This window comes from Anomaloglossus baeobatrachus, chromosome 6 (genome assembly GCF_048569485.1).
Source record: "Anomaloglossus baeobatrachus isolate aAnoBae1 chromosome 6, aAnoBae1.hap1, whole genome shotgun sequence".
NCBI lineage: Eukaryota > Metazoa > Chordata > Amphibia > Anura > Aromobatidae > Anomaloglossus > Anomaloglossus baeobatrachus.
Genome location: NC_134358.1, coordinates 216,897,335 through 216,923,647, shown reverse-complemented (window position 1 = coordinate 216,923,647; position 26,313 = coordinate 216,897,335). Strand labels below are relative to the sequence as shown.

Below are 26,313 nucleotides of genomic sequence, written 5' to 3'. Positions count from 1 at the left end.
GCGCGGTCACAACAGGACTGGAGAACAGCTGATTTTACCGATTAGCTGCAGCAGACGATATCGTAGGAGACGTCTGCTGCAGCTAATCAGGGTAAGATCAGCTGTTCTCCAGTCCTGTTGTGACCGCGTACGCTCTCGCGGTCACAACAGATCTGAAGAAGCGAGGGTGCATGTGCCACCCTCTCATGCACCATAATACTGTGGGCTTCAGAAACATGGCGCCGGAGATGAGCGCTATGCGCAGGCGCTAACTCAGACGCCGTGTGAGATTAGAAATTTACATACGGCCAGTGAGAGGGAGGAACAGGCGGCGGGGAGGTGGGGATAAAAGTGCATAACTCGCCCGGACATTAGCAGCGAGGTGCACACGTCAATCAAAAAGTGCATGAATTTTCAAACTTTATAAAGTTGAATTTCACTGCCTAAACACCCGAGCTGCCCACTAATGGTATGTACACACTGTGCCTGATAGTGCCAGTACTGCACTGGCTGCACCTTATATAGGAAAATGCTGATGTTTGGTTCCCTTTAATATCTACATTCTAGCAGAGAACCAGTGTAAAACTTTACTGGTCAGTAGTAAATTCTTATTTTATCATTTTTTCACAACTTGTGGTAGGCCGGTTCCACACGTCTGACATTCATGGACCAAGTATGAATTGTGAGATCTGGTCCAGCCTCATGTTTCCTGATCAAACTCAACAGCCTAATAGGACATTTATAACCCAACCTAAGTAAAGATTACCAAAATCATGCCTAAAAAAAAAAAAATCTACTTTGTACTGTCTCATCTGCCATTCATTTTAGTTATCCAACCTTTAAATTAGGGATCATCAGGCATAACCACACCGACAGAATAGACTTACAATGCCAAATAAGAGCACACTCCTCGCGCTCTCTCCTGAAGGTTGGCCTGGTCAAGCCCATCAATGTTCCAGGTAAGGAGAGTAATGTGGCTCTCATCTTCTTGGCTCAGCTTGGTGGGATCATCTACGACAGGTGCCTGCTTTATAAAAACTGGGGTGTCTTCGGTCAAGTCAATGCTAGATGGGGAATCCAAAAGCATCACCATTAACAGTGTTCTGTGCACCTACTCTAACAATGAAAGACGTAAAAGATGATATGTCTCATTCAGAAGTCAATTATTTTAGCAAGAATAAAAAATAGGGACCGTTTTTTGTAATCAGCGGGATGGAATGGATTGCCAAAAACTTTTAAAAATCCATTTTATTGTGCCAATGCATATTAAAATTCCAGCAGGTGCAGCATATCAGTCGGATGACTGCAGAACAACGCGTTTCGACGCCTCAGGTCTTAATCATGATGATTAAGACCTGAGGCGTTGAAACGCGTTGTTCTGCTGCCATCCGACTGATATGCTGTACCTGCTGGAATTTTAATATGCATTGGCACAATAAAATGGATTTTTAATTTTCTAATTCCTGGCGCTGGAACTCTTTTCCTTTTCTATTATTGATTGACTGCCAAGTCAAATCCGTGCGCAGGATCTGGAACACACCAGCAAGGCAGTACGGTGAGCTGGATTACCCCTTTTCCCTCTGCGCCAAAAACTTTTGGTTTGCGTGGCAATTTTTACAAACACTGGGACATCTGGTTTACTCATGTGAAAATAAGTAAAATAAATCTCTAAAACTTCAACCCACAACAGTAAATTTTCAAATTGACTACCAAAAAATAAAAATTGCCAATCAGTCTGCAAAACAATGGACACGTGAACAGCCCCATGAAGTATAATTCTTATATGTTATAGCAGAAAAAAAAACCATCATGGATAGAACATATATGTGAAACACGGATGTCTGAGTGAGGCCCAACTAGAATATTTCCCCTAATAGCCATTTCTAGTTGTGCACAGTAAGAAAACATTTCATATACTAGTATAGAAAACAAATCAGTGACAAGTGCCCTAAAGCTGGGTTCACACATAGCGACAACGACATCGCTGTTACGTCACCATTTTCTGTGACGTAACAGCGACCTTGTAAGTCGCTGTTATGATCGCTGCTTAGCTGTCAAACACAGCGACGCAGCAGCGATCATAACGTCGCTACATGTGCAGAGAGCAGGGAGCAGCGCACAATGCTTAGCGCTGGCTCCTTGCTCTCCTAGCTACAGCACACATCGGGTTAATTACCCGATGTGTCCTGCAGCTACATGTGCACAGAGCAGGGAGCAGCGCACACTGCTTAGCGCTGGCTCCTTGCTCTCCTAGCTACAGTACACATCGGGTTAATTACCCGATGCGTACTGCAGCTACATGTGCACAGAGCAGGAGCCGGCACTAGCAGCAAGAGCGGCGGAGGCTGGTAACGAAGGTAAATATCGGGTAACCAGGGAAAGGTCTTCCCTTGGTTACCCGATGTTTACCCTGGTTACAGCTTTCCGCAGCTGCCAGACGCCGGCTCCTGCTCCCTGCTCGCTTCATTTCGTCGCTCTCTCGCTGTCACACACAGCGATGTGTGCTTCACAGCGGGAGAGCGACGACCAAAAAATGAAGCAGGACATTCAGCAACGAGCAACAACCTCACAGCAGGGGCCAGCTCGTTGCTGGATGTCACACAGAGCGACAGCGACGGGACGTCGCTGCAACGTCACAGAAAATGGTGACGTAGCAGCGACGTCGTTGTCGTCGTCGCTGTGTGTGACACCACCTTTAGAAGACTTGTAAATAGCAGATTATCCAGTCAGTCGTTAAGAACTGTGAAAGCAAGCGCTGTCCATTGTGCCTCATATATCACTTTACATCTCTATGTAACAAATATTCATACAATTGGATTTTAATCTTACCATGTATCTGATGAGATTACAGACATGGTTTCTGATGTAGGTGAATTTGTCAAATTTGTTGAAGTCTCTTCTCTTGGAAGTATCTCAACTTCCGGTTCGAAGAAAGAGTTAATCGCCCTCTAAAAAGAAAAACAAATTTCGGGGTTCAATTACAATTATTTAAACAGTCGTCCTCATCCTGCTATTCACATTTTGACATCATGAGACCAAGACGACACACGTTAATTGATTAACAGTACCTCGCTATTTTGAGGCTTCAAGCAGGACGTTCTCAGACAAAAGTGACCACTGAGCTTAGAGTGTCATCATCAGGTTGTATCAGAGATACAGAGAGACTGGAAGAGTCACAGAAAGGCATAGCAGTGGATGCCACATTCCACACGGATGATCGCTTCATTGTTAACAATGCCCTTCAGAACCGGATGATGAATGGTGAAATTGCAAAAAAAAGTGCAATTGCACAACGGTTTTTGGGTCTTTTATTTACAGTGTTCACTATATGGTAAAACTGATGTGTCAGTGTGATGTCTCAGGTCGGTATGAGTTCGTAGATACCAAACATGCATACGCTTACATTTATCTAAGGTGTTAAAAAAAAAACAAAACTAAAGACTTTTTCCAAAAAAGAATTGCACTTTTGTTGCCATTTTCTAAGACCTGTAGTTTTCTCACTTTTCGGGATCTGGGGCTCAGTGACTGCTTATATTTTTAATCTTGAGCTGATGTTTTTAATTTTACCATTTTTGGAATTTTTTTCTCACCACAAGGTGTACCGATCAGATGAATTTATTTTAGATTTTGATAGAGCGGGCATTTCTGAATGCAGCAATACCAAATGTGTATATTTTTTAATGTAACGATTTTTATTTTCAATGGGGCAAATGGGGGGTGATTTGAACGTTAAGGGTTTTTGTTTTTTTCATATTTTTAAAAAAAAATTTTTTTTTTACATTTATTTATTTTACTAGTTCCTCTAAGCGCCATTTCAGACATCTGGCATTTTGCCGGATTCGGCGCACTCCAGTACAGTGTATAGAATACAATGGCATTGCGGCAACCTCCGGTCACATGCTGTCATGTAACCGGAGCATGTGACTGGAGCTTGCCGCGATGCCATTGTACAGTATTAACACTGTACTGGAGTGTGTCGGAGCCGTCAAAACGCCAGATGTGTGAAACGGCCCTAAGTGGACTTTATCACTGCACAGTCCAATCGCTTGTTTATTTCTGCTTACCAGAGCAGCATCGCTCTGATCAGCAGAAATGCTGCTTTCCTGTGAGTGCCAGCGCTCTGTTGGCTCTCACAGGAAGTTAGTCATGGTACCGTTATGGTCATCAGCTGACCCTGCGCTACCATGGCAACACATTGGCGCCCCATGATCGTGACCCAGGGCCGCCGATGGTGGCAGGAAACAGCGCGATCACCACCGTGCGGCCATTTAAATTGTGCTGTTAGTATTTGACAAAAGGTTAACAGACCCTCCACCTGTGACCGCAGATAACCTAAACTCAGGGCACTTCATTTAGCCCTTCACGACTGGCCGATTTTGCGCTTTTCTTCGCCCTTCTTCAGAGATATAACTTTCTTATTTTTCAGTCAATCTGGTCATATGAGGGCTCGTTTTTTGCGGGACGAGATGTACTTTTACATGAAACCATGAGTTTTACCATTTAGTGTAGTGGAAAACGGCAACAAAAATTCCAAATGTGGAAAAATTGCAAAAAAAACTGCGATTGCACCATTGTTTTTGAGATATTTTATTCACTGTGTTCACTATATGGTAAAACTGATGTGTCAGTGTGATGCCTCAGGTCGGTGTGAGTTTGTAGACACCAAACATGAATAAATTTACTTTTATCTAAGAGGTAAAAAAAAAAACCCTATAAGTTTGTCTGAAAAAAGTGGCGTATGTTTTGCAACCCATAGCGGTCTCATTTTTCGGGATCTATGGCTCAGTGACTGCTTATTTTGTGTGTCTCAGGTTGACATTTTTAACGGTACCATTCTTGCGCCGATGGTACGTTTTGATTGCCTGTTATTGCATTTTGCGCAAAATATGGGGGAGACAAAAAAAACGTAATTTTGGCGTTTGGAATTTTTTTGCTGCTACACCACTTATCGATCAGATTAATTGATTTTATATTTTGATAGATCTGGCGTTTCTGAATGCAGCGATACCAAATCTGTATATTTTTTATTTCTTTACCCCCTTTAATTTTCAATGGGGCGAAAGGGGGAGTGGTGATTTCAACTTTTAGGTTTTATTTTTTTTTTTAATTTTTCAAAACTTTGTTTTAAACTTTTTTATTTTTTTTATTTTACTAGTCCCCCTAGGGGACTATAAAGGCCCCGTTAAGGCCCTGTCACACGCAGATAAATCTGCGGCAGATCTATAGTTGCAGTGAAATTGTGGACAATCAGTGCCGGGTTTGTGGCTGTGTACAAATGGAACAATATGTCCATGATTTCACTGCAACCACAGATCTGCCAAAGATTTATCTCTGTGTGTGACAGGGCCTTTACAAGCAGCGATGTATTTAACGACATATCGCCGGGGTCACGGATTCCGTGACGCACATCCGGCATCGTTGGCGACGTCGTTGCGTGACACGTACGAGCGACTGCTAACGATGGAAAATACTCACCAAATCGTCCATCGTTGACACGTCGTTCATTTTCAAAAAATCATTGATTGTTGAGGACGCAGGAGGTTGTTTGTCGTTTCCGAGGCAGCACACATCACTATGTGTGACACCGCGGGAACGACGAACTACAGTTTACCTGCGGCCGCCGGCAATGCGGAAGGAAAGAGGTGGGCGGGATGTTCCGGCCGCTCATCTCCGCCCCTCCGCTTCTATTGGGCGGCCGCTTAGTGACGCCGCACGAACCGCCCCTTTAGAAAGGAGGTGGTTCGCCGGCAACAGCGACTAAGGCTACTTTCACACATCCGGTTTGAGCACAGCGGCTCAATCCGGCTGTGAAACCTATGCAACGGATGCGGCGAAAACACCACATCCTTTGCATAAGTTTTTACATGCGGCCCGTCCGTTTTTTTCCGGTTGCGGCACGCTGAGCATGCGCAGTAAAAGAAACCGCATGCGGCGGCCGGATGCGTTTTTTTCCGCATCGCGCCGCATCCGGCGTCCATAGGCATGCATTGAAAAATGCGCCGCAGCGGCCAGATGCGGCTTCTTCCACTGCGCATGCTCAGTAGCGTGCCGCAACCGGAAAAAAACGGACGGGCCGCATGTAAAAACTTATGCAAAGGATGCGGTGTTTTCGCCGCATCCGTTGCATAGGTTTCACAGCCGGATTGAGCCGCACTGCTCAAACCGGATGTGTGAAAGTAGCCTCAGTCTCCTATAGCAGCAGATTGACCAGATTTCAGCAAAATAATTCACTTGCTCTCAAAGAAATAGAAAAATTCAACCGTTCATCAAAACTGACTGTGCATGAGGCAATTCCTTTATACCCTGAAATTGTTAGAGATGTTGCCCATGTGGTTACGGCTTTTCCTCCAACCCAAGTTAGTGTAGAGAGGTTGTTCTCTAGCCTTAAAATTATTAGGTCAGATTTCAGGTCATCTGTGAAGGAGGATCTGATGGAGGCAATTCTATTTCTTACAAAAAATTCATAGACTGCACAAATGTTATTTAGTATGTTTTTGTTGAAAAACTGTTTTTTGCCACTTACATAGTGTATTACATAGTGTTATATATATGTAATCTATATTACATAGTATATTACATATTTACAATTTATTACAGTTGTGTTCTAAAGTTGTATTCCAATAAATATATTTTATGTTCTAATATCTTGAATATTGTATCATAAAAATGATTAAATGTCTGATGTTCACATTGCACTACAATTTTTCACTTAAATATAAGCAATATATGTGGGAGTCAGAGTCTGAGTCGGTGCAAGGGAAATTGAGGAGTCGGAGTCGCAGGTTTGGCTTACCGACTCCACAGTCCTGATTGAAGGGGCACAGCATTGTGTGGCGCCCCTGAGGCTTCCGTCGCCACAGAGACATTGCACCCCAGTCAGAGGTGTGATGTCCCATCCTGGGTAAGGAAAGGGGTACATGCCAGTTCACAGGTAAAACTGCACTACACCCATTGCTAGGCACACACTGGGACCAGGGACAGTGGCAGCAACCCTCCCATGCTGCATGCTGGGAGGGGTCGTAAGACCCATCCCTGCTCCCATAGGGTGGTAGCTTAGCAACCGGGGGGTGGGAAGAGCCAGCCGAGTGTAGAGCAGAGAGGAAGGTCAGAGTTTCAGTTTACCTCAGAGTGAGAGAGTGAGGAGACAGCATGTAGCTGTGAAAGAGAAAGGAGCTCTGTGAGTTCAGAGTGTCTACAACAGAGAAAGAAAGCAACAGAGAAGGAGAGAAACAGAGAGTAGAAGAAGAGCTCTAGTCAGGCAGGAGCTCAAGAAAGAAGAAAGTGACGCTTCCTGGTGAAGACCCTGGGACTCGGAGGGTCCAGGTGACACCAAGCAGGGAAAGAAAGGATTCCAGGGCCACAGATAGCTTGAGCTGGTGGCCTGTTCCACAGGAACATCGGTGGAGGGATCAAGCTGCATCAGGGGACGGTCCCTAGTCACTGGAGGAGGAGAAGTCATCTCCAAAGGTTAAAAGACCGAGGTCCAGGGAAAGCTGCATGCTCCCCGGACAAAAGCCCACAGCAAGAACCTCTAGAAAAGGGGCAAGTAACCGACAGGCGAGCTCCCAGCCCGGAGGCTGCAGTGGAGGCCGAGCCAGGTTCATCCAACAAGGGCAAGGCTAGTGAAGTCAGCTGAGAAAGGAAGGGGTGCACTGGCATTTACCCCCAGATCTACCCGGGATCGGCGGAGGTCCCTGACGGTGGTCCCAGCAGTCTAAAGGCTCCTGCAAGCCTTGACAAGAACTGTGAGTAAAGACCTTGAAACTGCACCCCTGGTGTTGCCTCAGTTATTTATCTGCATAGACACTTACGAGCACCAACAGTGTCCCCGGGGCACCGCTCCACCTGTGGGGAGCAGTACCACCATTGCTGCCATTCCATCACCCCGGAGGCCTCACACAGCAGCGGCGGCTTAATAGCCGCAAACCACAGGTGGCGTCACGACAACCATAAACTTTATTCACCAGCCATATTTAATTGACACCCACCAGGGCCACGGAGTCGGGCTCCGCCACCACTGACGACCCCCGGACTAGTCCGGCCCGGCACCGGGTGTCCCATAGCCCTGGGGTGGGCGAGTCAACTTTGGCGTCACGAACAGGATTTCGTGCCCGGACCCACCGGGTACTGTGCGCCTGAAAAGACTGTGAAAGAACTGTGTTTTACTGAAAAAAACTGCCGCCATTAGCCTGGCTGAGCGCGGGAAGAAGAGGGGCGTGCCTGCAGAAAGAGCGCGAAAGTAAGCCCCGCCCCCTTTGATCTTGCAAGGAAGAGAGCGAAGCGGTATCCACTATGGAGAGCGGACGGAAGATGTCTGCATTCAGCCCTGTCGGCGGCATGGCGGGACTCCGTAGTGGAGGAGGCGGAGTGGCTTTTGATGTGGAGGATCGCGGCCCGAGTGAGCTCCCCGCGGGAACCACTGCCTGGCTGGAGCGGGAGCTGGGTCGATTCGGTGTCCGGGTGAGAGCACAGACGCTGCAGCAGGTGCTCGACTGGAAGGCGGAAGTCCGGAGGATGGTCGCCGTGGTGTGGGCCCAGGAACAGAGGGCCGCCGCAGCAGCCGTGTCGCGTGAAGATAAAGCCACGCAGACCCCCACGGCATCCCTCCTCAGCTGGGAGCCAGGACCCGACAGCACCATGACGAGTGAGCCCTGAAAAGCACCACTCCGGGATCAAGAGGTACCGTGTACGCTGCCCCCGCCACCGTTCCTGCTGGAGGTTCAGAGCCCAGGGATGTATTGTGCCTGGAGAAGAAGTCCGGTGTCCCGTACGACATTGGCACAGTACGGTCCCCTGCAATGGTAACCGCATCCGTAAGTTAACCCCTGAAGTTAAATGTTCGAGTTGAAAGTTTTAAAGGACCTGCTCCAGAAATAATGCCTCCTGCCTTTGTTGAACGTCCCTAAGTTCTCCAGGAGACGCCACCCAGCACAAAAGGTGGAAGGAGGAGGACCTTGCCTGACTTGTTGACCGTCGCTGGGTCGGAGTCCCAGTGGGCGCCATCAAGGGTCGGAGCCCCTGGTGGAGGACGACAAGGAGTTAATGGAGTCAGGACAGTACATAGCCCCTGAATGTCTGCCCATTGTTCTTTTCGAAGATGACACCCTATTCCTGAATACTTGTGCCCTGTTCTTTTTGAAGATGACCCCCCCTGTTTATGTGTTACCGGACCACTGGACTGGAATGTGGTCCCCGGTGAATGTGTTATTTATGTGCCTCCCATAAAGTGATGTAATGTCCTAAAGTTTTAATGTTTTATGCATAACAAAATTTTGCAGTTTCTTCCATTGTTTTTGTTGTTTCAGCCCAAGGACGTGCTGGGATTCGCTGTGGGGGAGTGTGGCGCCCCTGAGGCTTCCGTCACCACAGAGACATTGCACCCCAGTCAAAGGTGTGATGTCCCATCCTGGGTAAGGAAAGGAGTACATGCCAGTTCACAGGTAAAACTGCACTACACCCATTGCTAGGCACACACTGGGACCAGGGACAGTGGCAGCAACCCTCCCATGCTGCATGCTGGGAGGGGTTGTAAGACCCATCCCTGCTCCCATAGGGTGGTAACTTAGCAACCGGGGGGTGGGAAGAGCCAGCCGAGTGTAGAGCAGAGAGGAAGGTCAGAGTTTCAGTTTACCTCAGAGAGTGAGAGAGTGAGGAGACAGCATGTAGCTGTGAAAGAGAAAGGAGCTCTGTGAGTTCAGAGTGTCCGCAACAGAGAAGAAAGCAACAGAGAAGGAGAGAAACAGAGTAGAAGAAGAGCTCTAGTCAGGCAGGAGCTCAAGAAAAAAAGAAAGTGACGCTTCCTGGTGAAGTCCCTGGGACTCGGAGGGTGACACCAAGCAGGGAACGAAGGGATTCCAGGGCCACAGATAGCTTCAAAGCTGGTGGCCAGTGAAGTCAGCTGAGAAAGGACACAATTAGAGGGGTGCACTGGCATTTACCCCCAGATCTACCCGGGATAGGCGGAGGTCCCTGACGGTGGTCCCAGCAGTCCAAAGGCTCCTGCAAGCCTTGACAAGAACTGTGAGTAAAGTCCTTGAAACTGCACCCCTGGTGTTGCCTCAGTTATTTCTCTGCATAGACACTTCCAAGCACCAACAGTGTCCCCGGGGCACCGCTCCACCTGTGGGGAGCAGTACCACCATTGCTGCCATTCCATCACCCCGGAGGCCTCACACAGCAGCGGCGGCTTAATAACCGCAAACCACAGGTGGCGTCACGACAAATATAAACTTTATTCACCCCAAGTTACCAGCCATATTTAATTGACACCCACCAGGGCCACGGAGTCGGGCCCCACCACCACTGACGTCCCCCGGACTAGTCCGGCCTGGCACCGGGTGTCCCATAGCCCTGGGGTGGGCGAGTCAATTGCATCATGTATTATTACTATCTGGGCTATGATTTATCTAGCTTAAATACTTTCCATTACAAACAGTGGAAGATCCCTAGTAGGTATCATGAAATGTGCTGCACAGCTTCCCTCATAAAACCAGGGAACATTATTTAGGTTCTTCGACATACTTTATATTTACTTTAATAATCTGACCCCTATATTATATTATTATTATTATTTTAGGACTTCGATCTATTATAAAATTTTTGTACAAGGTCAGAGTATGTGTCATATGAATGGTTGCAATACTTCTGTTATTCTTCATATGGACTTAACTTTTGTACTTTAAATTACTAGGTGCTACTATTCAACATATGACTTAGATCTATTATACACTTAGGGCATGGGGTAAGACTATGTGCCACCTGAATGTTATTACGGTATATAAGAAGGTTAAATTTTTTTGCTACATAGTGTAAAATTAAAAGTAACGGATGCTTTACACACAACGATATCGCTAGCGATCTCGTTAGCGATGTGACACGCCAGATCGCAGATACGATTTGGCGAGATCGCACATAGGTCGTTTTTGTAGCGCCGGTCACATGTGTGATCTCGGCAAATCGTATCTGCGATCTGGCGTGTCACATTGCTAACGAGATCGCTAGCGATATTTTTTGTGTGTAAAGCAGCCTTAAGGCAGATTTGTTGCAGAAAATGACGGCAAAGCCACAGTGAGGCCACTTCAGGAAAAAAGATGTCTGCCACTTTCCTGAAGCGGCTTTGCCTGGAAAAACTCAGCTGAACAGACGTTGTATGCACATACCCAATGTAGGTCTATAGAGAATCAGAACAGGCGCAATTGACTTTAAGCCTATTTACGCACTAGGTGTTTTTCGTGGCGTTTTTGGGCTAAAAACTGCATGACTTTGCTTCCCATTTTCATTTTTGCTGTCCGCACACAACTTTTTTTTTGCTGCATTTTTGAGCTAAAAAAAAATGGATGTCAATTCTTTCCTGCGTTTTTCACCCATGCAATGCATTGGGAAAACGCAGCAAAATGCAGTGATCAGAAACGCACCGCAACGAGGTAAAAATGCATGCTTTTTTTTGCAGCCAAAAACGCAGCATCAAAAATACACAGTGTGCACACATAGCCTAATAGTGAAAGAAACTACTGGCTCACACAGAGCGAGCCATGGAGTCTGAATCGCCGGCACAAGACTCAAAGAGGAGCAGCGCTGGATACCGGAGAGGACAGCAATATACATGTATAGTAACATAATCACACTATACTACATACACACAGATTTAAGCAGAAAACAGTTGATATAAAGTTATAGCCTTTCTTTGTAGTGGACCTGGTTCCATTTAGAAATATAGTGCAAATCCATGTTAACGGTTGATCACGTTACGGCCGAGTATGTATTAAAAAAACAACACAAAAAAGGAATGGGAAGCTCCTGCCCGGCAGAGCCATAGATTGCAGGGATCACACGTAGTGCACATAATACTGTAAAAGAGGGGGAGCCAGCACTGCTTCAGAATGGCATGCAACTAATAAAAAGTGTAAATTAACAATTATTCCAACTGTACTATAATTCAAAATGAGATTTTTAGCAAACAATTGATCAATTCTTTGAGCCACCCCTGCCACGTCACGGCAAATCTCAATAGGGGGGTCCTATTATGTATTCCATGTGCCATGCGGCCTCCTAATTAAATTAAAAGCAGAACCATATTGAAGCAACACATATACCTGTAACATGTCAGAACCGCTTCCGTGTTGCAAAGAGAGGCGACTGCAAATAATGGCAGTCCAGGTCCCAGCATGTGTATTTATTAGGCTATGTTCACACTTCCGTTGTTTTAGGATCAGTCACAATCCGCCACTCTGATAAACAACGCAATCCGTTTGGCAGATTCCATTGTTTCCCATAGACTTGTAGGAGCGGCGGATTGTGACCGATGACCCTGCGTTGTATCCGCTGTGCAGCGCATCAGTCGTTTACTGACTGACCGTCGGGCAGGAGGGGCGCAGCATGCAACGTTTTTTGTTGCGGCAAAAACAAAAACGCACCCCGCAGGATTCCGTTGAAATCCGTCAGGAGGCATAATGTAAATCTATAGTGCAGGATTCCGTTATCCTGCGTCACGCAATGGATTCCAGTGCAGGAATCCGTCACATTTTATTGTGTATGCCCAGCATGTCTCCCCGCCCCCCCTACGTTTTAAACTGAAATGATCGCCCGACTTTACAGAGCGATCAGCTGATCGTTCTCTCTCTCTCTCGTTATACCAAAGGAATCCGCTTTCTCATGACAATCAATTCCATTTCTTATCACCCATTGTACAACGCACCAGTCACAAGCGTCAAATAACGCAGGTGACTGATGCAAAAAAACGGAAATGTGAACATAGCCTTACAGTAGGAATGAATGTGAATTTTACCCTTTTTATTTGTTGCATGCCATTCATAGGCAGTGCTGGCTCCCCCTCTCTATAATCACATTATGCTTCCGTATTACCTTTAGGCCAGTGTTACGTTTTTAGAAGTGCAGTAAAGCTGAATACGCTGTGCTTTTCTACACTAATACAAAATACAACATATACCCGGTGTAAAGGTGGTAACACATAGTTTAGGGTACTAGTTACCGTACCTCTGAATACCTTCTTTGTGTTCAGCAAGTCACCAATGTAAACAAACTGCACAACAATGTCATAGTATAGAATATACCAGTCACACATTATCCTGTATATACACCTGGATTATATGAACATACAGTATACAGAATATGCTGTGCCTACAGACATCACAAGTGATGGTATATGATACGAGTACAGACTTCAGATATTATACCAGTCCTCCTATACTCTCCTGTATAAGATAACATATCTGTGCACAAATATCACATACAGTAAATAGGAGATTACATGACGGTATATAAAGTACAATAAAGGGAACCAATCACCAGGATTTTCCTGTATAACCTAAAGCCAGTGCTATACTGACACTATCAGGCTGATTCTATACATGCCTTTAGTTGTGAGATCGGATGTATACTTTCTGAAATACAGGCAAGTAACGTCTATGAAACGCAGTGTGATATTATTATAGGTGCAACAGAATATCTAATATGTGGGTCAGGTTTTCTAGTTATTCCTGCCCGTCTGCCTGCCTGTCCTTCCTCCCTCCTTCCTTCCCCTGTAATAACAGAGATGGGGTAGGGAGGACAGGCAGCAGACAGGGGCAGAAATAATTGTCAAAACCCAAACCACCTTTTAGATATTCTGTTGCACCTCATCAAATAACAGTGCATTGCACAAACTTTACTTAAATTTCTAACATATTTGAAGTAACAATTCCCTCTCCTTCCTCAATTGCACTATCTACAGCCCCCAATTCCTTTTTGATGACATTTCACATGAGAATTCCAGCGCATGCGGAGATACTCAAACAAAGCATCATTAGGGGCAGAGGCTGCTATCACTGCTATGAAGCGTCATTAGTGACATTTGTTTCAGCGCCTTGGATAGTAACAGCGCAAAGTGCAATGTGCACAATGACAGCACGCTGTTGCCAGTTCAGATCAGCAGTAACGAGCTGGCTGGGTTCTAAGACTATATGGTGTGCAGATCACTGCGCTGCCCCCGCAAGTGATGTATCTTGTGAGGGTACCAAAGGGAGGGAGGACCCCTGATGAAGCTGCTCTAAGCGACATGCATTGGGTCAGGTTGTTTTGCACCTCGTCTGCCTCTATGCTATACATTATTGATGTGCAATTAGTGTTTATCAAATATTTTGCATAATGATTTGTTTACCTTTTTCACATGTATTTTGAGCAATGATTTCTGAAATCTTGATCTCATCGCTGCACTTGTATTATTGTGCTGCACTAATTGTATTTTATTTGCCGATAGTAGGAGGCTACCTGTACAGTGTACTGTATTTTTCAGATTATACGATGCACTTTTCCTCCCAAAATTTGGGAGGAAAGTGAGAGGTGCGTCTTATAATCTGAATGTAGCTTACCAGGGTGGTGGATAGGGATCGCAAGAGGCTAGGGGAATGCTGAGGCGGCTGTGCAGTGGCTGGGTGCTGCTGGGGCTGCGGTGCGGTGTCTGCAGCGGCTGTGCGGGGTCTCCGGTGGCTGTGCGGGGTCTCCGGCGGCTGGACTGGCGCTGCAAGTCTAGCGGTGACTTCAAATAATGCCACCCGGAGTTTGCGCGTGCGCAGATGGAGCTCTGGGCTCAAGCTCTCATCTGCACAGGCGTCGCCTGCGGCCCATTGATCTCTCTCCAGCAGACTTCAGGAAAATGGTGCCCAGAGGTGGCGCTTCCGCAGATGAGATCTTCGCTTGCCATTGAGCCTAGAGCGCAATCTGTGCTGACTCATTGCGCCATTTCTTTGAAGCCCTCACTGCACACAGCCGCCGCCACAGAAGCTGCCCTAGCACAGCAGCCCGAGCCTCCACCGCGGCCCCAGCACAGCTTAGTTTCTGGGACACCCACCGCCCCTGCCTCCTGTGAATCCTCCACCACCGCTACTGCCCCCTCCTGTAAGAGACCACCGGATTACAAGACGAACCCCCCCTTTTTTTTTTTTTGCTCTGATTTTGGGGTGCGTCTTATAATCCAATGCATCTTATAAAACTAAAAATACGGTATTTTGCAAGATCTACGTGACTGCAGGCGGGGCCCGGGACGGGGACGTGACTGCAGGCGGGGCCCGGGACGGGGACGTGACTGCAGGCGGGGCCCGGGACGGGGACGTGACTGCAGGCGGGGCCCGGGACGGGGACGTGACTGCAGGCGGGGCCCGGGACGGGGACGTGACTGCAGGCGGGGCCCGGGACGGGGACGTGACTGCAGGCGGGGCCCGGGACGGGGACGTGACTGCAGGCGGGGCCCGGGACGGGGACGTGACTGCAGGCGGGGCCCGGGACGGGGACGTGACTGCAGGCGGGGCCCGGGACGGGGACGTGACTGCAGGCGGGGCCCGGGACGGGGACGTGACTGCAGGCGGGGCCCGGGACGGGGACGTGACTGCAGGCGGGGCCCGGGACGGGGACGTGACTGCAGGCGGGGCCCGGGACGGGGACGTGACTGCAGGCGGGGCCCGGGACGGGGACGTGACTGCAGGCGGGGCCCGGGACGGGGACGTGACTGCAGGCGGGGCCCGGGACGGGGACGTGACTGCAGGCGGGGCCCGGGACGGGGACGTGACTGCAGGCGGGGCCCGGGACGGGGACGTGACTGCAGGCGGGGCCCGGGACGGGGACGTGACTGCAGGCGGGGCCCGGGACGGGGACGTGACTGCAGGCGGGGCCCGGGACGGGGACGTGACTGCAGGCGGGGCCCGGGACGGGGACGTGACTGCAGGCGGGGCCCGGGACGGGGACGTGACTGCAGGCGGGGCCCGGGACGGGGACGTGACTGCAGGCGGGGCCCGGGACGGGGACGTGACTACAGGCGGGGCCCGGGACGGGGACGTGACTACAGGCGGGGCCCGGGACGGGGACGTGACTACAGGCGGGGCCCGGGACGGGGACGTGACTACAGGCGGGGCCCGGGACGGGGACGTGACTACAGGCGGGGCCCGGGACGGGGACGTGACTACAGGCGGGGCCCGGGACGGGGACGTGACTACAGGCGGGGCCCGGGACGGGGACGTGACTACAGGCGGGGCCCGGGACGGGGACGTGACTACAGGCGGGGCCCGGGACGGGGACGTGACTACAGGCGGGGCCCGGGACGGGGACGTGACTACAGGCGGGGCCCAGGACGGGGACGTGACTACAGGCGGGGCCCAGGACGGGGACGTGACTACAGGCGGGGCCCAGGACGGGGACGTGACTACAGGCGGGGCCCAGGACGGGGACGTGACTACAGGCGGGGCCCAGGACGGGGACGTGACTACAGGCGGGGCCCAGGACGGGGACGTGACTACAGGCGGGGCCCAGGACGGGGACGTGACTACAGGCGGGGCCCAGGACGGGGACGTGACTACAGGCGGGGCCCAGGACGGGGACGTGACTACAGGCGGGGCCCAGGACGGGGACGTGACTACAGGCGGGGCCCAGGACGGGGACGTGACTACAGGCGGGGCCCAGGACGGGGACGTGACTACAGGCGGGGCCCAGGACGGGGACGTGACTACAGGCGGGGCCCAGGACGGGGACGTGACTACAGGCGGGGCCCAGGACGGGGACGTGACTACAGGCGGGGCCCAGGACGGGGACGTGACTACAGGCGGGGCCCAGGACGGGGACGTGACTACAGGCGGGGCCCAGGACGGGGACGTGACTACAGGCGGGGCCCAGGACGGGGACGTGACTACAGGCGGGGCCCAGGACGGGGACGTGACTACAGGCGGGGCCCAGGACGGGGACGTGACTACAGGCGGGGCCCAGGACGGGGACGTGACTACAGGCGGGGCCCAGGACGGGGACGTGACTACAGGCGGGGCCCAGGACGGGGACGTGACTACAGGCGGGGCCCAGGACGGGGACGTGACTACAGGCGGGGCCCAGGACGGGGACGTGACTACAGGCGGGGCCCAGGACGGGGACGTGACTACAGGCGGGGCCCAGGACGGGGACGTGACTACAGGCGGGGCCCAGGACGGGGACGTGACTACAGGCGGGGCCCAGGACGGGGACGTGACTACAGGCGGGGCCCAGGACGGGGACGTGACTACAGGCGGGGCCCAGGACGGGGACGTGACTACAGGCGGGGCCCAGGACGGGGACGTGACTACAGGCGGGGCCCAGGACGGGGACGTGACTACAGGCGGGGCCCAGGACGGGGACGTGACTACAGGCGGGGCCCAGGACGGGGACGTGACTACAGGCGGGGCCCAGGACGGGGACGTGACTACAGGCGGGGCCCAGGACGGGGACGTGACTACAGGCGGGGCCCAGGACGGGGACGTGACTACAGGCGGGGCCCAGGACGGGGACGTGACTACAGGCGGGGCCCAGGACGGGGACGTGACTACAGGCGGGGCCCAGGACGGGGACGTGACTACAGGCGGGGCCCAGGACGGGGACGTGACTACAGGCGGGGCCCAGGACGGGGACGTGACTACAGGCGGGGCCCAGGACGGGGACGTGACTACAGGCGGGGCCCAGGACGGGGACGTGACTACAGGCGGGGCCCAGGACGGGGACGTGACTACAGGCGGGGCCCAGGACGGGGACGTGACTACAGGCGGGGCCCAGGACGGGGACGTGACTACAGGCGGGGCCCAGGACGGGGACGTGACTACAGGCGGGGCCCAGGACGGGGACGTGACTACAGGCGGGGCCCAGGACGGGGACGTGACTACAGGCGGGGCCCAGGACGGGGACGTGACTACAGGCGGGGCCCAGGACGGGGACGTGACTACAGGCGGGGCCCAGGACGGGGACGTGACTACAGGCGGGGCCCAGGACGGGGACGTGACTACAGGCGGGGCCCAGGACGGGGACGTGACTACAGGCGGGGCCCAGGACGGGGACGTGACTACAGGCGGGGCCCAGGACGGGGACGTGACTACAGGCGGGGCCCAGGACGGGGACGTGACTACAGGCGGGGCCCAGGACGGGGACGTGACTACAGGCGGGGCCCAGGACGGGGACGTGACTACAGGCGGGGCCCAGGACGGGGACGTGACTACAGGCGGGGCCCAGGACGGGGACGTGACTACAGGCGGGGCCCAGGACGGGGACGTGACTACAGGCGGGGCCCAGGACGGGGACATTACTACAGGCGGGGCCCAGGACGGGGACATTACTACAGGCGGGGCCCATTTGCCCCTCTGCTGCCGGCAAGTACCTTGCATAGTAATAATCTTGCGCAGCCCCCACTCCTCTCTATACAGTAAATATTGTGCCCGTTTACAGACTATTTGTTAACCCTCTGCAGCACGGGATCCCAGGGGCTGAGGTGCCATGTTTGATATCTCCAGGGAAAGCCCCTTTATCCTACAGTACTGGTAAATCCAGTGTTCTTTGTCACTAATGTGATTTTATTGCTGCTCATGCATTTCCCCTAGTTCCCTCACATGGCCCCTTACACATAAAAAAATAGGGACTGTCCATAGAAGACAGGGAAAAGTGGGGAGGGAGATAAGGGGCTTTTGGGTGAGGGGCGTGGCTGTAGCAGGACGCCCGTTATCAGTCTGGTGTCGGCAGCATTCCCATACAGGACAGTGACTCCTGCACAGACATACTTCCAGCTCCCAGTCATTCTCCGCCAGGTAACACTGCGCCACTGCCCGGTCACAGCCCGCAATGCTGGAGAACTCCGCACACGTCCGCTCCCTGTCCGCTATTAGAGCCGCATCTCCAGGTGGGGTCTCCGCAGGACCGGCCACACACTGCTCCATGCCTCAGTCCAGAGTCGCTGCCGACTAGGAGCCACGCCCCCCTACAGCTACCACACCTGCACGCCGCCTGATCCGACCAATCAGTGATCCTGCTGCACGAAGAACTTCTCCCAACGGCTAGCACGCCTCAGCCAGAATTATCGCGAGACAGTGTATCACGTGATGCGTTCCAGTGTGAATCCAGGAAGTAGAATAGCTCCTAAGTGTTATATGTACAGCATTCTGTAGCATTCGCTCTGCATTGCTTCGTGTAGATCTGCTGTGTAAAGGAGTTCCGTTGCTGATCTGCGGATCCGGTCTCGGGAGCTCCCGCCAGTGGCGCCCCATTACGTGGTGGGGGAGGGGGCTTGTCAGCGCGTAGCTTCACTTGGAGGTGACCTGCTCTCCATAGACGCCGCATAGTGGTGCCGGGCTGCGCTGTCCTGTGCGGTCATCATGAGCGCTCTATCCACGAGCACGTTACGATCGATTATGAAAGTCTTGGGAGAGGGGTCGGGATTTGACCGAGTCTTGAGCAAGGTACACAGCTCCGTGACCGAAGCCGCACTGACCGGTGCATGGTGCCGGGACCTGGCGTGCGGAGCCTACAGACACGTGTCCTGCAGCAGCCAGTCATATTGCAGCTTGTATGTAAAACATTCTTCTGAAAGAATGAGAGCTGGACTCTGATTGGTGGAGATGGGTAACGCCTCCACTAATGTCTGTGCTTTGGTGTTGTTTTGTTTATTAATTGTTTGAAAGATAAAATAAGAACGTCTTATGTTTTGGGGTAGAGAAAGGGAAACTGTCAGTAAGATCATCCCCCCCCACAGGCAGGCGAGCACTACCATGCTCGATACTCGCAATGAGTAGAGACAGGCGAGCACTACGGTACCATGCTCGATACTCGCAATGAGTAGAGACAGGCGAGCACTACCATGCTCGATACTCGCAATGAGTAGAGACAGGCGAGCACTACCATGCTCGATACTCGCAATGAGTAGAGACAGGCGAGCACTACCATGCTCGATACTCGCAATGAGTAGAGACAGGTGAGCACTACCATGCTCGATACTCGCAATGAGTAGAGACAGGCGAGCACTACCACGCTCGATACTCGCAATGAGTAGAGACAGGCGAGCACTACCACGCTCGATACTCGCAATGAGTAGAGACAGGCGAGCACTACCACGCTCGATACTCGCAATGAGTAGAGACAGGCGAGCACTACCACGCTCGATACTCGCAATGAGTAGAGACAGGCGAGCACTACCACGCTCGATACTCGCAATGAGTAGAGACAGGCGAGCACTACCATGCTCAATACTCGCAGTGAGTAGAGACAGGTGAGCACTACCATGCTCGATACTCGCAATGAGTAGAGACAGGCGAGCACTGCCACGCTCGATACTCGCAATGAGTAGAGACAGGTGAGCACTACCATGCTCGATACTCGCAATGAGTAGAGACAGGCGAGCACTGCCACGCTCGATACTCGCAATGAGTAGAGACAGGCGAGCACTACCATGCTCAGTACTCGTAATGAGTAGAGACGGGCGAGCACTACCATGCTCCATACTCGCAGTGAGTAGAGACAGGTGAGCACTACCATGCTGTAGTGCTCGATACTCGTAATGAGTAGAGACGGGCGAGCACTACCACGCTCGATACTCGCAATGAGTAGAGACAGGCGAGCACTGCCACGCTCGATACTCGCAATGAGTAGAGACAGGCGAGCACTACCACGCTCGATACTCGCAATGAGTAGAGACAGGCGAGCACTACCACGCTCGATACTCGCAATGAGTAGAGACAGGCGAGCACTACCACGCTCGATACTCGCAATGAGTAGAGACAGGCGAGCACTACCACGCTCGATACTCGCAATGAGTAGAGACAGGCGAGCACTACCATGCTCAATACTCGCAATGAGTAGAGACAGGCGAGCACTACCATGCTCAATACTCGCAATGAGTAGAGACAGGCGAGCACTACCATGCTCGATACTCGCAGTGAGTAGAGACAGGCGAGCACTACCACGCTCGATACTCGCAATGAGTAGAGACAGGCGAGCACTACCACGCTCGATACTCGCAGTGAGTAGAGACAGGCGAGCACTGCCACGCTCGATACTCGCAATGAGTAGAGACAGGCGAGCACTGCCACGCTTGATACTCGCAATGAGTAGAGACAGGCGAGCACTGCCACGCTCGATACTCGCAATGAGTAAAGACGGGCGAGCACTGCCACGCTCGATACTCGCAATGAGTAGAGACGGGCGAGCACTGCCACGCTCGATACTCGCAATGAGTAGAGACGGGCGAGCACTGCCACGCTCGATACTCGCAATGAGTAGAGACGGGCGAGCACTGCCACGCTCGTGCTGGGTAAGCAATCTCTGGGGCCAAGGCTGGGGAAGGGCTTTGTCATCCTCTGAGCACTTAACGCCTCATTTCCATATGAATAGACAATGATTTCTTGTAAATGCAAGGATGGGCAGAACATAAAGGTGTGAACAGATTTCGCTTTCAGTGACCTGCATGGTGGAGTTGAGGGAATAATAGAGGAGCTGAATTCTACTCTTAATTTTGTGAAAATCTGCGTATATCAAAATGCAGGGTTTTTTTTGTAAAATGCTACTGTGCAGATTCAGCAAAATGGCAGGAGCTGGCTGTCTTGTTTCTGAACTGTAAAAAGTCATCTAAATGTATAAAACAATCCTTATACTCATACTCATTCTCCGCTCTGCTCACTGTAGAGAAATCCCCAGGCCTCACTTGCTAGGTTGAGGTGTCTGGGTTTGCTAGCCCCTGGGTGGTCCTGCTCCTGTTCCTACAAAGGTCGCAGCCCAATTCTAGTATCAGTAAAAACAAGACATTTGAATAAGACCAAATTCTGATGCCATACGCAATATTCTGCCCACTTTGTCCAGCCATTGGGCACTACATCGGGCAGATTACAGATGCCTAAAGCAGCACTTGAAGGAAATCAGATCATCCTTTTTGTGAATAAACTATATTGTGTTGCTTCTGCGTTTCCTCAGCTCCAGCTTGTGTCTGCAAGTCCTGGTAAAGTTGTTTGTGAGCTGAAAGTGGATGAGGAGCACACGAATCGTGCTGGCACGATGCATGGCGGCCTCACGGCTACCTTGGTTGACACGGTTTCTACAGTTGCCTTGATACACACGGAAAGAGGAGCTCCCGGAGTCAGTGTGGACATGAACATCACGTGAGTGTGGTTGCTTGTTTTTTTTATTAAGTTCTCTACTTCTATAGAAATAAATGTGCGATGTACATTACTTGAGGGTTCTAGTCCTTGTTTTTGGTCAGTGTCTCATTTTACTGGTGTTTCCCAAAACGTGAGTTGGGGGAGGTGCGTATGGTCTTGAGTTACCTGGTCCTCCTCAGGGCAAGACCACACTGTGGATAACTATGATTAATCATGTGCTCTGATGTTTATCTTAAATGGAACTTGTCACCAGATTTTGGCCTTCTAAACTAAAACTAGCACCTTAAGCAGTGCCTGTGCTGCATTCTCTAAAGGTGCACGTTACCCCCTGTAGACCCCAAAAATACCTTTATAAAATTTCCCGCCCTGTATGTCAATTGTCCAGTCCGATCCGATGGGCTTACTACTCCGCACCTCCTGTCCCTCCTTTCGCCCTCCTCCTGTGCTGATTCACATGGATGATGCCTCAGACACTATCCACATAGGCCGGCAAAATCTCCATATTCTCGGCTTGCGCAGGCGCACTTCACTCTGCACTATTGCGGGCAAAGCCAAAAACATAGGTGAGCCTGCGCAAACCAGCAAGTTCTCTGCGCAGGCGCAAGATTTTGCCTGGCAATGTGGATGACGTCACCAGCTTCATTCACATCGATGGGCAAAATCTCACGCCTACGCAGAGAAATTGCCGCTGTAATAACTTGGCAGGTTCATACACATCTAAGAGATGTTGTGTTGTACCAATACAGTTGAAAAAAACTACGAAAAATAAGTGGTAATATATGAGCGTGTAAGCCCTGACACTGGTTTTACACAGATTTTTTTTGAGAGATAAAACAGTCACTCCTTCATATTTCCAAGTCCTTTTAAATCCAATGCACTTCTGTCATAATTTGAGTGGGTCCACTCTAGGGGTCACAATTGATCACTTTTTTTGGTCTCCACAAAACACACTTAACCATTCTCCAACCTTGGCATTTTAATGAGGAAAAATAGTTGATAATGGGGTTCTCTGGGCTTAAGATCTCGGTGACCTCTCCTTGGCATAGGTTATCAATATCGGGATGGTGGGTGTTCAACACCTGACAGTCCAATCCGTTCAGATGGCACCAATCTGATATTGATCACCGATCCCAAGGTGAGCTCATCAATAACATAAGCCCAGACTACCTTGTTAACTCTATAGTCAAGTAGATCAGTCGATGCTCTGTAAGTTTCAGTGGTTCTCATGGACAAGGATGTGATATGCAGTATAGCAACAAGACCACTCGCAGATCTTCATAATGCTTTTTGGTTTCAAAAGTCGGGTTAAAACTCATTGATGCATCTGTCTTGTTGGCACTGAAAAAGCAGATCGTAAGTAAATAACAAGCTTTAGGAACTTCAGTGCTGGGACTTCTTTCTAACTCTTTTTAACCTGGGCAAAGTCCCTGTTCTTTTGAGAGAATATGAGAAATCTAAGACAAGGGTCACGGAGCAGGTAACTTGTGACAAAGCATTGTTAGATATTCAGTGATAATTGCCATGAATATTCATATTGTGTAGAGACCATGATTACAATGTAAATGTGTTTAAAGGGAAGGTGTCATTAACAATTTTTTTTTTTTCAATAACTGAAAAAATGTAAACTATTAATGTTTTGTTTAATACTATCATTTGTTTCTAGTTGCGCAAAATATAAATTTTTTTTTTTAAAAAAGATTGATATTTTCCACTCTCAAACACAAGGGGGAGCAGCTGCTGAAATCCTACTGTACAATTACAGTAAAAGTGGGCAGAATCTGCTCTCATGTGAGGGATGTCACACCGCCACCTCCACTTCTGGGTGTTTCCAAAAGGATAAGTTTACTATCAGTGTGGAGCCATTTTGTTGGTGACTGCAATGTAATCCTGAACTGTGGAGTCACTGGATGGCTGGCATAGTGCTCCACTGTATACTCTGCCTCCATATTACTATGCCCCATATACTGTGCCACCATATTACTGTGCCACCTCCGACCCCAGCAGCTGCTCCTGTCGGGCGAGGAGCGACGGTGATCTGCAGTCTAGTATTGTACTATACAGTAGATATCACGCTGCGATCACCACTCAAAGCCCACCCCCCCCCACTGTATATAACTCACCTTGGACCTCCGCTCCTGTCAGCTCCTCCTGTCAGCCTGGTGTCTCGGTAGTTCCTCCTGTCAGCGCAAAGAGCAGTGATAGGAGGAACTGCCAGGAGCAAAGGTCCAAGGTGAGTTACATACGTGGGGGGAGTGGTGATCGCAGTGTGACATCTGTAGTACCATACCAGGCTTCAGATCCCCGCTCACCATCGACCCCATACTCAGGGGGAAAGTGGAGCACACAGTATATGCTGTGGATTTCACAAAAATGGCTGTGGTTCCCTCCCAGACCTTTTTTCTGGACAGCCCACGGTGCATGTTCAGGTCACAGCAGGAAGCAGACACAGTGCAGGAGATGGGGTGGGATCCTGACTATCATCTCTTATGCACAGGGACTTTCATATTTACACACTGCAAATCCAAGATGGCAGCCCCCAGTGTTTGTGTAAAAATAGATTTAAACACAAAATTAAAATTGTTTAGTTTTTATTAAAAATAATTGATTCCAAATCAGTAATCATTAATACAAAAGCTACAACTGCGGCACCTTCCCATTAAGGCTGATTCACTTAGGGGTTTTCTTGTTTCCATGATTTTCAGACCAACAAACACTCTTGAGACATCACAAGCGAGGTTGTGGGAAGAGGACTCTGCAAAGATTGTTGTTTATTAGCTAAGTATTTTTAAAACCGCTAAAAAAAATAATCACTAACATTTCTCCTCCTCTCTTAAAGGTATATGAATGCTGCCAAACTTGGAGAATCTGTTCTGATTACTGCGCAAGTATTAAAGCAAGGAAGAACGCTGGCATTCGCAACTGTGGACCTGGTTAATAAAGAGACGGGGAAACTAGTAGCACAAGGAAGGCACACAAAGCATCTTGGAAGTTAGAGCCTTGAGTTCTGGGAATTAATGTTATGACAATTTTCACTCTGTTCACTTTTTCTCACCCATCATAAAGTTCCTATTAATAAAATTCAATGCCTAATATCCCATAATCTTGGCACTTTTAGCTTACATTGAAGAGGCAAAAGGTTTAACAAAATGAAAGCATTTAATAGTTTTCATTCTTTGATATATCGGAAGACCATCTAAAGTATAAAATCACATACCCTGGGTATAGTACAGTGTAAGGGTCTGTGGTGTACATACCTAAAGTGCATTTTTACTCTTTAAAAATCAGCCTATATATAAGTGTGAGACTGAAGAAAGTGCATAAGATGAGAGCGGAGTCACGGATCTGTACAAGAACTGGCAGGAGGGAGTAAAACACGTACTGATGAACAAGCGTGCTGCACAGTCAGCAGGTCTGCCGCACTGAATGGCGGGATTCTTGGGATTTATTAGCATCAGAAATAAAGAGAACCCGTGGAGGAACTGCTGGGAGGTCACATGCTGTAGTATAGCTGCTATCACATTAAGGCTAGGTTCGCACACTGCATCTTTTTGACGCTGCGTTTTTGTGCGTTTTTGGCCGCTAAAAACGCACAGACGCACATGCGTTGAAAAAACGCATCAAAAAACGCATGCGTTTTTGCCGCGATTTGGTGCATTTTTGGCTGCGTTTTGCTGCGTTTTTGATCTCTGCGTTTTGCTGCGTTTTTCCAATGCATTGCATGGGGGGAAAACGCAGGAAAGAACTGACATGTCCATTTTTTTTTTTTTTAACTCAAACGCAGGTAAAAAAAACAGATGTGTGCGGACAGCAAAAATGAAAACTCATAGATTTTGCTGGGGAAGCAAAGTCCTGCAGTTTTGAGGGCAAAAACGCACCCAAAAAACGCGCAAAAACGCTGCGAAAAACGCACTGTGCACACATAGCCTTACAGAACATAGCTTACAGTAAAGTAGGCTCCACATAGTGCAAGATCTGCTATACACTGACTCATTCCGAGCACTACTATCCAGCTTTGTTGCTTGATTTTCCTTGTCTGCCTCTGAAGAAAGATTGATTGCTCTCAGTGGGAAAAACAAAATAATAATCTTATAGTTGTGATACCTTTTTAATGGCTAACAAAAATAAAATATATGATGTTACAAAGCAAGGTTTCAAGACTTATTAGGTCTCTTCACCAGGCATGGTATAACAAAGTATCTGAAGAAACACAAATATATGCACAAACAGGGCAGAAGAAGAATGGTATAATAAATGGATATTTAAATAAACAATCACTGAGCTTACAGAGAGAATTTTTAATAAGCTTATATTAGTGGTGTGAAAGTCTAATTGTCTAATATCCATGTAAGATCAGAGGCCTGGTGCCCTCATTGTCCCTGGGGCAGATTGCTCAGATTTTGTAGTGTGTCATAATTCCTCCTGA

General features: G+C 49.9%; 2 protein-coding genes across 3 annotated transcripts in view; one reads left to right on the top strand and one right to left on the bottom strand.

The window, feature by feature from the left end:
• Positions 1-18,728, bottom strand: part of TDP2 (tyrosyl-DNA phosphodiesterase 2) — a 51,487-nt gene extending 32,759 nt beyond the window's left edge. The window contains exons 1-3 of one of the 2 annotated variants that reach the window (XM_075314682.1): positions 18,528-18,728; positions 2,809-2,927; positions 867-1,043 (exon numbers count right to left, since the gene is read on the bottom strand). In XM_075314682.1, coding sequence (XP_075170797.1) covers positions 867-1,043; positions 2,809-2,927; positions 18,528-18,683 — 452 coding nt within the window. In that variant the 5' untranslated portion in view covers positions 18,684-18,728. The remainder of the gene's footprint in view (positions 1-866; positions 1,044-2,808; positions 2,928-18,527) is intronic. The other variant, XM_075314683.1, reaches the window with a different exon arrangement.
• A 147-nt stretch (positions 18,729-18,875) lies between these two features.
• ACOT13 (acyl-CoA thioesterase 13) lies at positions 18,876-26,033 on the top strand. The gene is made up of 3 exons (XM_075314684.1): positions 18,876-19,202; positions 21,706-21,890; positions 24,727-26,033. The coding sequence occupies exons 1-3, from the start codon at positions 19,119-19,121 to the stop codon at positions 24,881-24,883; spliced, it is 426 nt and encodes a 141-aa protein (XP_075170799.1). The 5' UTR covers positions 18,876-19,118; the 3' UTR covers positions 24,884-26,033.
• Positions 26,034-26,313: the final 280 nt, after the last annotated feature.

What these genes read in the sequence shown, in the direction of transcription:
- ACOT13 (XM_075314684.1), top strand. Translation starts at nt 19,119, where the DNA reads ATGAGCGCTCTATCCACGAGCACGTTACGATCGATTATGAAAGTCTTG. An exon ending in TTGACCGAGTCTTGAGCAAG is followed by an intron (nt 19,203 to 21,705) that starts GTACACAGCTCC and finishes GCGTTTCCTCAG; the next exon opens with CTCCAGCTTGTGTCTGCAAG. An exon ending in AGTGTGGACATGAACATCAC is followed by an intron (nt 21,891 to 24,726) that starts GTGAGTGTGGTT and finishes CCTCTCTTAAAG; the next exon opens with GTATATGAATGCTGCCAAAC.